Source organism: Charadrius vociferus, unplaced genomic scaffold (assembly GCF_000708025.1).
Source record: "Charadrius vociferus isolate BGI_N301 unplaced genomic scaffold, ASM70802v2 scaffold257, whole genome shotgun sequence".
Lineage (NCBI taxonomy): Eukaryota > Metazoa > Chordata > Aves > Charadriiformes > Charadriidae > Charadrius > Charadrius vociferus.
This window is the reverse complement of record NW_009649473.1, coordinates 218,679-236,093: the sequence shown is the minus strand read 5'-3', so window position 1 is coordinate 236,093 and position 17,415 is coordinate 218,679. Positions and strand designations below refer to the sequence as shown.

Below are 17,415 nucleotides of genomic sequence, written 5' to 3'. Positions count from 1 at the left end.
ACATTGCATATATTTGTATTAATAATTTGATGTCCTTATTAGTTGCATTGTTTTTTCGCAGTTGCTCCTGTGGTGTGCTGGGCATTTTCCATGCACTCAGTTTTTGCTTCAGGGAGCTTGCAGAACATGCAGATTAAATGCACAGCATCAGTAGGTTAAGCATAACCAGTTCTATCTTTGCATTCCTTCTTCCCAGGAGAGTTGCTTCTCCCTGCCGGTGTGCCGGGAGAACAAGTATAGCGCTTAGGCACCAACTCAATGACTGCGTGGACCTTGAGTGGCCATCAGGTGAAAAAAGAGCTTATGAATAATTGCTGGTGTGACACATCAGCTGGCATAATTGCAGCCTTGCTAATGTACTGAAAGCACATATATAGCTCATGCAGAAATTAATTTGAAAATCCTTTCCTTTAGGCTAATGAGACAGTGGTGGATTTGAGGACAAAAAGATCACCTCAGTGGTTGTCTTGTAGCTCTGCAAGTTGATCCATTGTATTGTGTGTACACTTAATTTGTCTAGCCTACACCTGGTAATCATGCTGCACTGGAATTTCATATGTAACGTGTATTAAAGCTAGTCTCTGGCATACAGAAACGAAAAATTGCATAGAACATACAAGTCACAGATCTGTTCCAAGAGTGCAAAGTATAAAGACGCCCTCTTTAGCAGAGTTGTGCCCTAAGAGGGCTTAGCCAACAAATGGTTGTGGCACAAATGTAACAGCAGCTGAAATATGTGTCAGCCTATAAAGCAAGGTCGGGTTTGGTACTCTCAACCTATTCGTACTGCAGTATGGCCAAGAAATGAAGACCTCAAGTGTATCACTTCATTTCAGTGCTGTTATTAGGGGCTGAAGGGTATGTTGGGTTAGCATGAGTTTTGGAAAACTCATTGTGGGAACTGCAGATATCCTCCTGAAGTGTTTGCGGGTTTGAGTATAATGAGAAGCTTGCAGAGCAGTGGTATGATAGGCAGTGGGGATTTGTCACATGCAGAAGGCTGTCCTGCTACATGGCTTCAGATGGCAGTGGTCCATTTGTATCTGGTGTTCAATTATTACATTTTACTTTTGCCATAAAAAGGTTAAAATGTGGTTATGTTATGTAAATTTGGGAAATCGGATAACGTATCGTGCTGGAAATTGAGAAGTATAAAACTGAACGAATGGCACACACTCAATGCAGTGCGGTATGCTGGGTGTCCTTGGTGTAGGTGCTGAGTTCAGGACTAAGAGGAGAGGAAGGGGCAGGCAAGGCACATATAGGGAAGTATGGCATCGATACCTGGTCAGCAGCTGATAGATATGGTGTGGTCCTGGAGTCTGTGCTCCATTTAGTAATATGAAATATATCAGGCTGAAAAATCAAGACGCTGACTTCATGCGCGGGGTATGGCAGACTAATTAAAGAAAAAAATGTGTACCAATTGAGCCTATAAAACTCTTCCTGACCTTGAGAAAACTCCCAGAGAGCTGTGGGAAACTCCAATCTGTCCCCTCTGAACTTTTTTGTGTTGTTGTTTAAATATAGTAACTGCTTTTTTAATTAAAAAGAAAAATTAGATGGCATTTCAAATTGTGTCCATGGTGCCTTGGGGACCTATTACAGTACAAATTACCCTATACTATTTAGAGAGGTCTTGTTTACTATTGTGTGAAGCGAGGGTTACCAGCGTAAGGATGTAGGACAAGAAGGGCCCTTCTTTGAAAGTCTGGCTCTGCACATGAAAGTGACGCCAGCAATTGGAAGCAATTTGTGGAATTGTTTGATTATATTAATTATGGCACCAGCAAACAGTGCTTGGGAAACAGTTTTGTTTTCTTGCATTCTTTCTTGATTGCTTGCAGCAAAAGCCAAGATACAAAGTGTGCCTTTAAGGACTGCCCGAGAGTGCAGTTCAAGCCATTGTGTAGAATTGGCACTGAGCTTGAAAGGGTTGTGTCCGGCTTGATGTGAGAGTTTTCCAAATACAGCTTCGGCCTGAACTTCACCTAGGTCAGCCTCTTGAATTGAAACGGCTTCTGTCTTCCTCATCAAGGAAGATTAGCTCTTTCCCAGCTAAGCAGGAGCCCATAATGAAATCCATGTTATTTCCAGTAGTACTACCTCCTATAATAACGTCTTTCAGCCCAAAAGCCTGTATAAACTTAACAAATTGATACACAAGACTCAATTCACTGAACTGCAGCCTTCTCTGATGTGGTATGGGGCAGCTGTTCCCCAATTTATGGGAAAATGTTTTAGTAGTTAAGGATTTCTAAACAGAGTCTACCAAGCTGAGACAGTGGGAATTACTCTGCCGATTCAGGCTGGCTGTCACAGCAGCGTTTGGTTGGGACGTGGGGCAGTCTACTTCGGCTCAAAGTGGCTGTAAGACCTTTTTTCTGGTCTCTGTCATCAAACAATGAGTTATGGATATTTTGTGTAGATCACAAGTACCACACTGAGGCATTAATGTAATTCTCATTTGGAAGGAAGGAGTCTACTTTCCGGTCTCCTTGGAGCTTGATTGCTCTCCCTGGCCAACTTCGTGCTGTAGTCCTATTAATATTCAGAAGCCAGGCAAGGTGATAATAGCAGATCTTGTACCAGCCAGAAGAGAAAAATGAATCTACTCTGGAGTTTGAAACTGTAGCAGACTATTTGAGAGAGCTGACAAGAGATGTGAGAAAAGGTGGTGTGAATTCAAAATAGAATTACTGGAGAACTGTGAAAGGATTTACATAAGTAAAATTCATTGCCTGATCTGTGAAAGTAATTGAAGCTCAAATCCTGAGCTCCTGAGGGTAGCAAGGAGAGGAGTATCTCTTGTTTCTTGAGTGAATCTCTGGTCAACTATTACATTGGAATTGTCTGGGTAATCATATTATTCTTGTTATCATGGTGATGAACACCTAGGAGCAGAGTAGATCGGCTCCTGTAGGAGCACTGTGCTTAAATCTTTTCACTGGAAAGGTTAATAGGTGTTGACACGTTGACCCTGATGTCGGGTAGAGAACTCCTACCTGATCCCAGGCTCTAGTTAGCGCAGGACACAGTTTTCGTCTCTGCTCTGTCTGAAGCCCCGTATATTAATGACAGGCAGATGACAGGATGCCAAGTTAGACAAGACCAGCAGTCTCTAGATGACCAGTCATCCAGTCTGCTAGATGTGGTGTGGCAAAGCTGATGTTCCTATTACAGCGTTTATGGGCAGAGTAATGTAGTGCTTTTGTTCTTGGAAGGCTTACAATGTTCTTTTTCCCCAATCAGCTCAGGATTTTTTTTGCTGGGATATTGAAGGAGAAAAATGACCGCCTTAGCTTGAATAAAATCAAAAGGTGGGATTTTGAATGTCTTCAGCAGAGGAGGAGAGAAGCAGAGGTGCTACCTAGCAGCTTACTGTAAAGAGTTCAAGCAACAGGATATTACGCTTTCTGTTATTCTTGTCCTTTACAGAAATGACTGTAGCAGGTGGCGCTGGGCAAATAATTCTCTGATTTTTGGGCTTTTTGTTTGAATCAAAACTCTAGAATGCTACTTTAGGGCTAATTGCATGAGCTTTTCATGTTTTTAGGGCATGGATTAATGATAACTTTTTTGTAGAACTGCTGATGTGTTTTGGGACAAGGTGGAGAGCAAGTGTGCGCTTGCGTTGTGGGAGTCTGGGAGCCAGCGCTTGTACCACTGACAGTTCTCTTAATTTTACTGGAAACCAGTGATAGATGAATTCTACTTGATTTTAAAATTGATCAGAATCTGAAACAGTAAGAGTGCTGTATTTGAACTTTGTACCCCTCTTTGAATATAGGTAAATACGTAATTTTTTTTAAGTCTTGGATGAATATACATAGCTGTTGCAAGGAGAAAAAAAAAAAAATTAGTTTGTAATTTTGTTGTGCTGAAGTACCAGATTGTCAAGTCCTGCAGTACTAGTAAAAACTTCCTATTTCCTTTCAACAGCCCATTATTGCAGTAAGCAGGGGGAGAGGCTGGTCTCTGTCCACTCTTACGCGCAGCCCCTCTGCATCAGGCTGTGGCATGGATGTCTCCGTCCAGGGCTCCAATTATTTCTGATTTTCAGGTCAGCCGGCTTTTGTACTCTCTGTTAGCAGGAGAGTTGATGCAGGCACACACTCCTTAACTGTGTAATGAGGGTTCAGGCTCTGAGGGTTCAATTTAAGGAAATCCTGAAATTGTGGAAAACAGCTGTTACGAATAATCCATTGTGAGTGAGGATTATCCCCAACCCTTTGCGTCTTTCAAGTTTTGCTCTTTTTTTTTTTTCCTTCACTCAGGAAGAAAGAAAAATGACCGCCTGTCATATTAAAAGGTTACGTTTGCCTTGGATAAAAATTACTTGCAATGTCAAATATGCTGTGTTAACTTGTTCTCTGATACTCGGTCAATTTTTAACATTTGAATGTTGACAGGAAGCAAGAAAAATTGCAGGTACTTGAGTCTTCTACCTGCGGTGTTGAAAGGAAGTGAATAGGATATTTTGTTTACAGAAAGGAAAAACAAAGTTCAGTTTCCCACTGAATCCCACGAACTCCTGAATGGAATGGGAGGTTTGAAGATCCTATCAGCAGGTCAAGAATAGTCTAGGAATTTCTAAATATTGAGTGCAAAAAGGTATATTTTCTATTCCAGCACAAGCTACTGGTATAGCCTCAATGTGTTTTTTCCTAACGCTGGTAAGAATCCTGAGCCAGTGTTTTCCCAGCAAACCATGGCAAGTACCATTGAGGGTAGCTGGTGTAATATGTTTGCTGATTTTTCCATTGGTAGGACGAACGTTTAATTTTGACCTGAAAGCAAAGTCCTCGTGTATCAGGAGACTTGCAGTCTTTTAACATGAATTTTTTTCCCATTACAATTTTTAGTGCTGTAAGAAAACTGTGTAATCACACGTGCAAATACCTTCACATTCATCAGTGCTAGCTAGAATAGTTAGCAGTAGGCTTTTTTTGCAAGTGTGCGTACGAGAAGGGAGTTACTGAAGTTCACCAAAATAAATTATTCTCCTTGATTGTGCTGGGGAGCATGTCCTGCACCTATATTATTACACCTGTTTTCAATGATGTGTTTATCAGTTGCTTAAAAATTACTCCCATCTCAGGCTGAGCTACAAGGAGATACTGCATTATCTTGCTTCTCATCTACTATGGCATTCGGTCTTTAAAATCTTCCATTCAAACACAATGTTTTCTTAGCTTCGAAGGAGACAGGACTATTCCTAAATATTGAGGAGAGCTGTGGAAATAGGAAATAGAAATTTAGAGATGGGAAATCTGAAAAATAAAGTTAGAAAAAGAGAGGTATAAAACTCCTGAAGAGCAGAATAGCAAGTGGACTTTGGGTGTTGAGGAAGGAGTTGGACTTTAGGAGAAAGAGCAGAGACCACACTTGGAGACCTTTTCAAGGAGCAGAAGACTAACAAGAAAAAAAAAATAAGATAACGAAGGATGTTGATAAGGAATGACAATATTAAGTGAAGGAGGATGTGAAGTAGGGAAGTTATGTAAAAGGGTAAAGTAGGATCCAAGCTTACGGGTAACACTTGAAATAAAAATATATGTGGGGAAAAAGCACAGCAGTGTGCCTTCGTCCTGCTGTTGGGTTAGCAAAAGGAATTAGAGGGGTAGATATTGTATCAGCTTTCGTCCTCCTTACAACTGAAGTAGTAGTCGTAGCAAAAACAAAGCACAAGTTATGGACGTTTATATGCTTTACGCGTTTGCTGGGATTTGTCTGCTGGCCGGCACTCGCCAGCGGGGTGCTGTGGAGACTGTCCCCGCGCCGGGGTCAGCCAGGGCTGTTATCAGGGGGCTTTGCCGGGTCCCTGCTGCAGGGAGGGCTGGTTAACTTAACGTCAGGAGAAAATGAAGCATTAGGGAAACCTTAAAACTTGTGTAGATATGAGTGTCTTCGTTGCGGGAGGTGGGGAGCAAAATTTATTTCCTGTATTCATACACAAGAAGGGGTCCAGAATTTCTACAGTGTGAAATTTCCATATGAAGCTGTTGAAATCTGCATGTTTCTGTGCAAATTTGTTGCGTGAGTAATTGTAAAACTCCAGGCTGCAATGCCTTTTACTACGTAAGGTACTGCAAATTACCAAGCAGCTAGCTTTTATTTGTGAAAATTATATAAAATATTGCATTTAGGCTTTATTTTGTGTATGCCAAACTATTCTTAGACTTGGAAAAAATTTTTCCTGGTGAGGTATCGCTTCTCATTTGAATTTGAAAATTCACTTTTTTTTTGCATTTGCAAGTGGCTCAGTTTGCATTAAATCCAAGACCATACTGTGACAGAAGATATTATGTTAATAGTCTGTATTCTTATTTGTTAATAATTAACAGTAGTTGAAACTAAAAGAACGAAGCAGATTAAACTATTTTACAGCTGGATTTTTGTATCTAACCTGGGTTAGTTGATGCTAGAAGTACATTTTACATAAGACCTGTCTGGGCACTTCTTGTTACAGACATGGTTATGATGGGTGGGAATGAATTTGCTAAGCTTTCAGATATCTTATGTGCCTCTGAGGACTGCCCATTAATAATATTAATATATAGGTATTCCCACTGTTGTATGCAAGGCATTTCTTAGAACTTTGAAGCTAAAGTCTTTTTTTAACACATGGACCTTTTCAATTTAATCCATTAGCAACCTGGCAAAATAAAGTAATTGTCCAACAGAGGAAGAAAAAAAAAATCTATTAACATTTGCTACAAATCCGAGTAGTACAGGCAGCACTTAATTAATGGAACAGATTTCTCACTATGTATTCAAGCTAACATAGCTATTGTTCAGGAGAGATTAGACCCTTAATGTAAGCAAGTTAAACTAGACCTCCATCTAAAAATATCCGTCATTTCAGCTATTAAAGGTCTGATGTCTTCTTCGGTGACAGATATATTTCCCTTCATTTCCTTGGTTTTGTAAAATGTAAAGTATGCATTGTGTGTAACGCGAGAAATCCGCGGAGGGAGATGAAACCCCGATTGTGCCCCCCCCGACCGTCTCCCCCCGCCCGCTCCTTTGTGCTGCTCCCCGACACAGAGCCTCTGCGGCCCTTAGACCTCCTGGCACCAGCGCAGAAAAACAGAAAATGCCATTTGTTAGGGTACGATGCCAGCCACCTAATCTGTTTGCAGAATGAGGGCTGTGGGATCTGATTAGGTAATTTAGATACCTTGTGAATTTAATAATACCTGAGCTGCCTTTGGCTGTCAGCCCGTCGTTTCGCTGGTAGGAACTACCACGTTCTTCCATTTCTTCTCTAAACTTCTTGCCCGTAATAACTGTATTTGAATCCAAATAGGTGTTAAGGGCTGCAGGTGAGGTATATCTTTACTTCTTCGTATGTGGAAGTTAGCGATAGGGTAGAGGAGGTGAGATTACCAGGGAAAATGTATTTAAAACTGAGCACAGTTCCGTGTGCAACGTATCCATTTTTTCTTGAAAATGAAACTTTTCAAACATGAGATTATATATATTTTATTTTTTTTTGTTTAAACACCTAAGATGATGTACCAGGTTTCAGATGTGTCGGGCAGTCCGAGCGCTCACTGCTATTGCTGCTGGTTTTTGAAGCTCGGTTTATCCCAAGTTGGTTCTTCCATCCTCATGGCTCCGGGGTGAGTGGCTGTCCCCTGTCCCCGGGGGCGTCACTGTCCCGCGGGAGCAGCCCGGGTACCTCGCTTCAGATACACCCACAGGGGAAAATTTTGGCTGCAATTTTAATGCCACACCTCCTCCCTTCCTCTCTCCTTTCCGCCAATTAGCATTTTTTGGAAATTAGTCTCGCGAAGCCTACTAACATAAATAGAAGTGTGTTTTAGGATTTGTTTGCTTTAATTAATTTAAAGTGTGTCTTTCTGAGAGGATTTAGTTAAACATCTTTCTTAAACAGTAATGTGCCAGTAACAGCAACATTAGTAATAGTGATAAGACACAGAAAGGGAAACCAACGAGAAAGCAAAATGAAATGTTTCTTTGTCCAAAAAAATAAATGGTCTTCCCAGGAAAGTGGAGGAAACCCTGTTCAGGGACACTTATGATTAGTTTGGTCAAAACAGAAGAAAAGATATAATATGAAATAAATCCTGCAAAGGTAGAGAGCGGGACTGCATGAGGTCACTCTTTTTGCTGGTTTTATTTTATTTTCCTCTTTGACTGCTATTTTTTTTCCGGAGCAGCACCCAAGATGTTCTTGGCGCTTTCCGAATAGGAAATAAGTTGCTTTTCATGCAACAATAAATTATTTTTTTTGTGATGAAGATGGAGTGATTGTAAGGCTAATGATATTAATGGGATTTATATGAAAGCATCCAATTAAAAAATCGAAACAGCTGCATCAAACATGACTATACAATGTAATAAAACCATATAATAAATATGTGGTCTGGCCACACCATATTATCTAGTTTGATTAATTGAACCTTACACGTGCAGAGATAGTCATTATCAGACTTCTCAACCATCAAGGAAAAACAGTCTCAATTATTTTCACAATGAAATAATCATTGCTTTTTTCATATTCTGCCACCTGAAAAGAGGGAACGGCTGCTGCTGTGACTGTGAAATACAAGATCTTGCAGAACTATATGAAGTTAATTCTGCTTGATGCTGGACTTCTGCAGCCGTAGTGTGGACTGTAATTTAACTATATACCAAATGTGTTGCTTTTCTCCTCTTTCATGCTCTTGCATTTTTTAATTTTTTCTTTCTTTTTAAAAACGCAAGACGCCTCTATCTCCAAAAGCCCCTCTGTGGTGTGCCGCGGGGCGTTTGGGCTGCTTCATAACCCCTGGTTATGAAATGGCAAATGGGCAGTTTCCTGGTTTGGCTTCAACACATCATCCCGTCCCTCTGCCGCGTGGTGGGGATGCCGCCCGCGACGACTCGCTAGCTGACACAGCGGGAGGGGAAGGTGGACTCTGGTGCCGTGTTCCCCCCGTAATCAGCTGTTGGTGCCTCGAGACGTGTCTGTGCCGGAGCAAATCACCTGTGCTTGTAGACCTCCTGTCTCCAGTAAATCATAAGCATCTCAATCTTTTTGTCAGGCTGCGATATGAGAATCCGCAGCTGAATTTCAATATGAGGGGGGAGAAGCTGATTAAGTGTTTGAGATAAGGTTATGTGACACCACAGGTTAAAAATACCTGAACTGAATTTGGCCAAATGCCTGAGAACCACATTGCAGCGTGTTCGGGTGGCGCTGAATAACCTTCCAAGGAGTTTGCTGTCTTCTGCTTTAAGAAAGCAATTCTTCAGGAGTGGTCTTTTAGGAGCTTGCATCTCTCTTGTTTTACAGCGTTTCTTTGGACTTCGCTATCTTGCGTTTCTTATCTAAAATGTCACCAATGTGTCGAGTTAAAAGAAAATATAAAAGTGTAATAAACCCTAGCCATTTAGGAAGAAAAGGACAAATATTTTTGTTTGGCACAAATGTCTGGAGAAAGACTTAAATTAGATCCCCAGAATCCTATACAGGTTAATTCTAGTTCCCCTAAAATTGACAGTTGAAATCCTTAGCGAATACTGTGTTTTAGCTAAAAAACTCAACCAAACAAAAAAAACCAAACAAACACAAAACTGTATAATTTGTTAAAACTTAAGTAGTGTGCTTCTGGGAGGTCTGGGAAATAGACAAAAGACATTCAAGAACCTTCTGCTTCTTAGGACTGTCTATAATTTTATTATTTTACCAGTTGTTGTTTTTTGTTCATGACTCATAATTTTAGTGATGACAAGAAACTTTGGGAGGTGCGTGTAAATAATAGGAAAGGTCTGCTGAATAAAGGGCTTAGACCAGGCAAGTTGGTCTGGCTTGTTTAAATTTTTGCCTAATTTAATTTTTTTAAAGCTGTGGAAGGATACAGCCAGGATACTGCACTGGATTTGGGGTTATCACTTTTGTGAACTATGTTTGGAGGCTTATTTTTCATGTGGGTTACCATACTTCAGAAGCATGATGCGAAAATGTGACTTTCCTAATGCATCTGATTTAGTTTTTTATTTTCCTTGGTTGATTTCAAAAGTAAACTTGCCTGTTCATTTTTTTCAAGTTATACTGAAATGTGACATTGGGTGCGTTTGTCATCTGTGTTCTTGTTCTTTACAGATGGGCTGAAGCCGGATACCAAGATGCTTCTTACCGTCGCCTCCAAGAAGAAATCTAAGGCAGGGAAAGGGGATGCAACCAAAGAGGATGAAAGCAGCAAGAATGATTCAGCCCAACCTGTCACCATCTCTCTTCTCTTTAAAAGATACGTCTTTGACACGCAGAAGAAAATGATCCAATCCTGAGAAAGTGAGAGGCCTCTGATTTCACCTGAAAGACCAGACTCTAAAATGAATTCAGGTGGACTCTATTTCTTGTCTGAATGTGTTAGACCTGTTCCTTCCTCACAAATAGAGCCTGGAGGCTCCTGCTGACTACGTGCCCCCTTCCAAAATCTCCACAATTTGGTTTTGTTCTGTTAGAATCTGCTTATTTTGTCATCTTTGCAATGTGAATCTTTATGGCCTCTCAGAGAATGTCACCTGCCAGATGAGCACATTTGGGGGTGTGTTCTAATAGCAGTGTTTTTCTGGATAATTGTTTTGAAGTTTCTCTTGATTTAAAAGTTTGACACCAATATTAATCTAAATCCAGTCAAGATGTGAATTTCATGCAACCCACAAAGCGAGGCTGATTAGGCTAGGTTTACTTCCCTGAGCCAAGCGGGGGACAGAAAGCACATGGGTATGGTAGGTGAAACCTAACATGGATGGTTCACATTCCTTCAGCTGCAACTATGTAAGATGCTATCTGAGAGATGGTATGGATCTTTTTTATAAAAAAAGATTTCTAGATATAAATGTTTTTCGTATTAAACAATGATGCCTGTAACTGAGAGTCTTAATTGTTCTGTTGGCTGTTCCAAAGGTTCAGAACCTATCTTCAGTGACGTTTTATATAGCTTTTCTGAATTTCCTGCCTGTTCTGCAGTGAATCCTACTCCAGAATTATTTTCCTTTTTTGTAACCAAAATGTCTTTTGTGTGTGAAAGAAGTTGTTGCCTCTGGGAATAGTCAAGGGCTTTATTTCATTAAAATAATGATAGAAGATTGCAGCATAAGCCTTGTAAAATGAGTATCTCCAAGATGCTTTAGAAACTCTTAGTTGTTTAATAGGGATTTCATGGCTGCTTTAGTTCTTCCTCTCAATTTCATGTCCTGGGCCCATAAAAAGAGCACTGGTAATGTCCCTTCTTTGTTATTTACAAAGCATAGGACACCTTAACATGAAAACTACCAATAATTCCACAGGTACGAAAGTGGCAGTCTGGAACAGAGATTGGACTCAGGCTTGGCAGCATGGAAAATGTTAGTTCCTGCCTTTTGAACAAAAAGAGTACTTCTGCTTGTTGATGTTAGATAGCAGCCTATGACCCATTCGCTGAAGCCAGAGAAGATGACCGTGTGTATAACGTAAGTGCATTAGTTGCACGTGGAAGTAGAGAACTGTAATAGATTGCTACACTCATTCTTATTAATCATATTATTATATTATTAATAACACTCAACGTGTTATTAATCGAATATCCGTTTGATGGGCGTGAGCCCATCATGCTAATGTGATTCTGTTTTTTTCTGTCTCTTTCTTTTCCTTTTAATTTCCAGGTAACCAAAGTGGATACAAATGGCAAAAATATCAGCTATTGAGAGCATATTTATAGCTGGACAGTCATGAGACGGAGCAGTTGTGGTGTCTAAACTAGGTTGATGGTGCCCCTTTAAATCAGAACAGAATTAGTGCTTTGTGGAATAATCCCAAACAGTTTCTGCTGAGTGAGTCCCAGCAAAGCTTTAGCACATCCCTTAAGATTATGGGGTATGCTTTCAGTGTGATCCCAGAGGAATTAGGCAGGCAACTTCAGCTATGGCTTAACGTGACTTGTGCTGCCAGCCTTGCTGGAAAATGTATCCTTCTATAATGAAAAAAATGCATTTCACACCCATGTCACCTCTCCTCTTCCCAGACACCCCTAAAGGCAGTCTTTGGAAAGAATATTTATGTTATCTTTCTTTTAAGCCTTTATCAAATCCTGTTTTGTACCCTGCACTGTTACCTCCGCTTAAGATACTGCAGTGATGGAAGTTAGAGAAACAGATGACATAGGAGTGCTGTTATTACCATCCCAGGTTAGTCTAAGAATTATTGGTATAGAAAAAACCCAAAACTTTCCGTTTGAAAAAACAAAAAAAAATCAAAAGTGAATTATTAAGGAAGTTACATTTTTATCTGCATAGTTCTAATGGCCTTGCCAAATTTTAAATGGGTCATTAAATTCTGCCAACTCTGCTTGGTGTTTTGGAAAGAAAAGGGCAGTCATCAGGAGAGGTGTTCTGCTGTAGGATATTGTTGGCTGCTCCAGAAATGTTAGCCTTGCACTTACAGGTTCTTGTCCTTCTCATTTCTAAGGCATTTTTTAATAGTTCTGGAGAGGAGGCTGTTGGTGTAAATGGGGGGGATGTATTTTTACAAAGCACTATCTGATTAATGTTTTGTCCTCTACACTGTGGACTTGCTCACAGTGGGATCCAGTGAGTCAGTTGTTATGGAACTTGATATATTTGAAAACTCATTAGTCCTGAATACTTAGTTTTGCAGCCCTCTGCTTGGCTGAAAGGTCATCCAGTGCTGCGGGGTCCCATGGTTTATTTGGTTGGGTTACTCCAAAGGAGGGAGCAGCAACAGCTTCCAAAGTTGGACCTCCATCCCTTTCTCATCCAGCCTCCTGTAATATACTTTTTAAAATCTTTCCACCCGTTTTCCATCTCATTTCCCAACTAGCATACTAACTCAGGATCTTTCTTCCATCCTCTCAGTCCAAGACCTAACCTCCTCCTCAGTGCTCTTATTTCCCATCTTTGCTCGTTGCTTCTCCTTGTTCTGGCTCTGCTCGTGCCTCTGGAGAAGGAGATGTAAATCCAGGTGCAGGCAGGGCTCCCACGGCAGGTGTTGGGAGCCCAGCATGGTGGAGAAGGCTCTTGCCCTGCAGCTTACGCCAGCTCCAGTGCGTGGTGAGTGACTGCTGTGTTCAGGCGCTTAGGCTGTGACTTGGGCAGAGGTCTCATGGACAGCCACTGCCGACCCAGTAGGAGCAGGCTGTGCGGCGGCACGTGTGCTGTGCCTCGCGTGAGTCCCTTTGTCCACCACCGTATCCTGTCCTTGTGCTTTGTAATCCCCTACGTAAAACCCCTGTCACAAAGCCCTCTCCTTTCGCTTTGCTCCCCTAGCAGAGGTTTGTGTAGGACAGACCGCTGGAGAGGTATCTGTTGAAGACTGGGGTTTGGTTTTGTGTTTTTCCCCCTTTTTTTCTTAATTCCTAAAGGAGAACTTAAGCGTGCCCAAGAACTTTGATTATAATGTGCTATTACTGCAGATCTCTGGCTGCTGTCCTGAGGCTGTTGGATACACATTCGAAAAAGGGTGAAATGGTGGAACAAAATGATTATGGGAAAATCAAAGCTTTTAAAGACATTTGTAGGATGAACAGATGTTCAAACAGTCTTTTATTTAGTTTCCAGACAGACGTAGAGACTTTCCTTTCATCCTCGTAATCAGTGCATTATGCTGTAATTTGTAAAAATGGCATTAAAAAAATATTAACAGGGTCATATTGTGATCTACTGACTCTGTGTCATTAAGCCGTGAAGTTAAGAACGGCAACTGGGAACAGGGGTTAAATGTTGCAGAATGTACTGTACTAGCGTATATTGTCAGACTGTGTTATAATGAATCCAAAATGGAATAAAGATGTAAGGAGGTTTTTTTTAATACTGCTAAGGTTGTCAGTGTTGCAAAACTAGAAATTATTATGGCTCTGCAGATGTTCAGTGAGTAATACATCTTGGGGTTGTGGGGAGAGGAGCAGTGAGAAAAGCTTTGTTTTTCCAAGCCTGTTTTCTGCTTTTCCTCGGAATTTATTTTGGGACTGCAGTCTGGCTTGTGATCTTGCCAGAGGTCTTGAGCCGTGAGGGTCAAAGCATGCAATCGTGGTAGCAAGGATTCAGTAGGTGGCATCCTTGACTTGGAATCAAAACTGAATCTCCCCACCTAAAAATGGGGTATGCGCCGGCAGTGATAATGAAGGTTTTGAATCAGGCTTGCAACCTGCCTTTCAAAGAACAGTTTCTATTTAAAACTAAGGTGCATAAGATCTGGGACAGAGCCTCTAACTCTGGTCTGTTGACCAAACCCGGAAGTGCAGTGTCCAGAACCCAGTGTCCTCTCTGGGTTTTTTTCCTGGGGAGGCTCAGTTGAAAATAGCTCTTTTCTTCACTTCCTACCAATTGTGTTAATTGGTTGGAAGTACCTGACTATGGAAAAACGAGCCATCCCCACTGGCGGAGTTCTTGGAGTTCTTGGCCCGTAGGAGGCATCTCTTTCTGGGCAGTAGGCACTTTACTTGTTGGAGCTGTGCAGTTGAACAGCCACAGGGTGGCAGAGCAAAAGTGATAGCCCAGCACCATGAGGGCTTGCAATGATGCGGTCATGTCCTAGAGCATCCATGTTCCACCCCAGGACTGGCAGCGTCTCTCTGCTGGGAGAGCAGCTCTGTATTTACCTCTGTGAAGTGCTCTGGGGTCTTGTGAAACGAAGGATGAAAGGCAGCAGAGGAGTGTTAGTTATGAGCAATTTTAAAAACTCTTTATTTTCCTTTTAATATTCTCAGTGAGCTGAAAAGCTCTTTATTTACAAATGCATGAGTGTTAAATGAACTTACTGAGTCTATAAATAGAATGATTTTTGAGATAAAGCCTAGCACAGGGAACCTAACCTGCTGAGCCTGGGAGAGGGAGAAGGACCATATGATGACAGTCTGCAGTGAGGCCAATCTTGCTGGGTGATGGGCATCCAGAAGGGAATTCAAGGGTTTGGGGAGGTTGTGTTTAAGCAGGATGGAGAAAGGTCAGTAGTCTTCTGGGATTCCCCACAAATTGTCCTGTTCTGTACAAAAATAGGTAGCTCCACCATATACACTATCTAAGAGAAGAAAGAGTACGATGGGCCTGCTTACGTCCTGTTGCCACGGCCAGAATATGGAGTCCTTCCCGTGTCTGCTGCTGTCCGTGCACCATTGGCTTTAGTTCCAGTTGTTACTGGACTTCAGAGTTTAGGATAAGAATGGGGTTTCTGTTTCTCAATAATTATTAAAGTTCTTTATTTTTATTTGTGCATCTGGTATGGGTGCTTCTCCGGGATGGTATAATCAGTCTGCAAGGCTGAAATCTTTTTTCCTCCCCCTCAAGGTGGCTGTTGCTTGTCAAAGATGAATGCTCGAAGGGACATCTTTTTTCTCAGAGAGCCACAGGTTTCTGATGTGTCTTTGTTTTTTCCTTTCCTAATAACTGACAGGAGAGGGAATCCCATCTCATTCTTTTCTTTTTTGGAGAATCAGGATCAGCTGTGAAAGGAACTAATCAAACAGAATCAGAAAAACCCTGCAAGATCTTTAGTAAATCTGAGCCCTACCCTGCACTCCAAGGCTCGTTCTTAAAAACATGATCGTCTTTTTGACTATTGAGTCCTTGCCAGTCCTGCCTGTTCTCGTTCATGTTTCTTAACCAAAAGGTAATTTGAGGTCTGGATCAAGAGCTGCTAAACTAAACAACCCTGGTGGTGACTGAGGTCCCTGCTAGCACTGTTATGTTGGCATTTTGGCTAAGCTGATCTGATTACTTGTGATCCTTTAAGAAATCTAGACTGTTCATTAGCTCTAGAAGGTTCTGTTTAGATCAGTTTCCTCTTCTTTTCTTTGATTGGAAGTCAGGCAGTCTTTGTGTTTTGGTTGCTCATTCTTAGATTTCTCAAGGGCCTCATTCATGTCAATCAGAGAGACTCCATCCTCCTCGGACTGCAAAATTGCTTTTATTAAGCTGTATATGGCCCCCGTTCAGACGTGTACAAACCAGTTCTTTTATACTACTTGTCTCTGAAAACTGATATTTTAGTGCCTGTAACTTCAGTCTGACAATTAGGAGTAATCCGTGCCCTCATGGTGAATTTATTCCCAAAACAGCATGCCGTAAGGACAAGCTGAAACTTGGACCCCACACAGTGGTTTTGCCTATATTTCTTCCTTTTAGCTAAAGCAAGCAATCTATTGTCTAATTTTCTTTCTTAAGCTTTGCTTTAACCAAAGCTAAGTTGAACTCTGCACCCTCTATGAGAATACTGTTTTATTACCTGGGAAGATCAACATCTTTCAGAAGCTCTTCTAGACAATGTCAGGTTACCCAAAGATTATCTATATCGGTGCCCACCTGCGTTAATATGTATGTGATTTTCCTTACTGCAGAGTGCAAATCATACTGTCTATGAAAACATTAGGAATGGAAACAGAGTATCTGGAGGTAATTGTTTGAAGCAAGAAAAATTACTTAGTGAGCAGGAATCAGCAATAACCAAAATTACTCCCTACCAAAAAATCCAGGCATCTGAGATGTTTTCATTATCTACATGTATTCCGTAACTTCCCATCCTGTCTTACTGCTGCAGAACACAAGAAGTGCCCAGTTGTATACTATAGCATACGAACGATTTCCGTCTTGCCAACAATATCCTTTCTGGTGTTTGACTTCTTGGTTGTCACCACACATTGAACTGTAGAGAACATTGTAGAGAATCGATTCTCCAGAATTTCTTTCCTGAGTTGTGCCTGCCAATTCTAAGCTCAGCATTGTGTATTTTTTGTCTGTGTACATTAATTTGTATTTATCTACTTTGAAGCTGTTTTGCCTCTGTTTATGCACTTGGTTTTGTCTGATTCTTCTCCTTACCATGTTGAGTGACTCACACGTTCTTTGTATTGAAAGAATTTGAGAGCTGGTCCTGTCTGTGCATTTTAAACCATTGGGCTGAGGTATTGGGAAAGGAGGGAGAGGGGCTTGAGTGACCTGTAATGTATGCATGGCTCAGAAGGACACTTACTGTCAAAACGGATTTTTGCATGGGGAGTGCACGTGTACCAAAAGCAGAATGCAGCTCATGCAGGAGGGTAAGCAAAAACATGCTTTTATTTTCTGTAATTGACTTTTTCATACTTTGGGAGTTAGACATAGAGTTGATGTTCTCTGCATGATATAGTTTTAGTTTGAGTGAGACAATAATTACGTTCCATTGAATGTTGCTCAGTGCATCAAAACCTGTGTTTAAGTCTCATCCTCAGGTGCTTCCTGACAAAGATTATTGTAGAGTATTATACGTATGGAAGACATTTGAAATGTTGGACTAATCGGGAAGTCTCACTGGGAAGCTTTTTTTCTTTGCTTTGCATCTTAAGATACAAGAAGAGTGAGAGCGTCAGACTGTCAGCAGATTTCCTTGGCAAATGTACCCTATTGCAGCTGAAGGGAAAGGTGGGATGG

At 41.2% G+C, this 17,415-nt stretch overlaps 1 protein-coding gene across 1 annotated transcript in view; it reads left to right on the top strand.

The window, feature by feature from the left end:
- Positions 1–10,302, top strand: part of EEFSEC (eukaryotic elongation factor, selenocysteine-tRNA-specific) — a 92,495-nt gene extending 82,193 nt beyond the window's left edge. The window contains exon 6 of the mRNA XM_009889880.1: positions 10,118–10,302. Coding sequence (XP_009888182.1) covers positions 10,118–10,302 — 185 coding nt within the window. The remainder of the gene's footprint in view (positions 1–10,117) is intronic.
- The last annotated feature ends 7,113 nt before the right edge of the window (positions 10,303–17,415 follow it).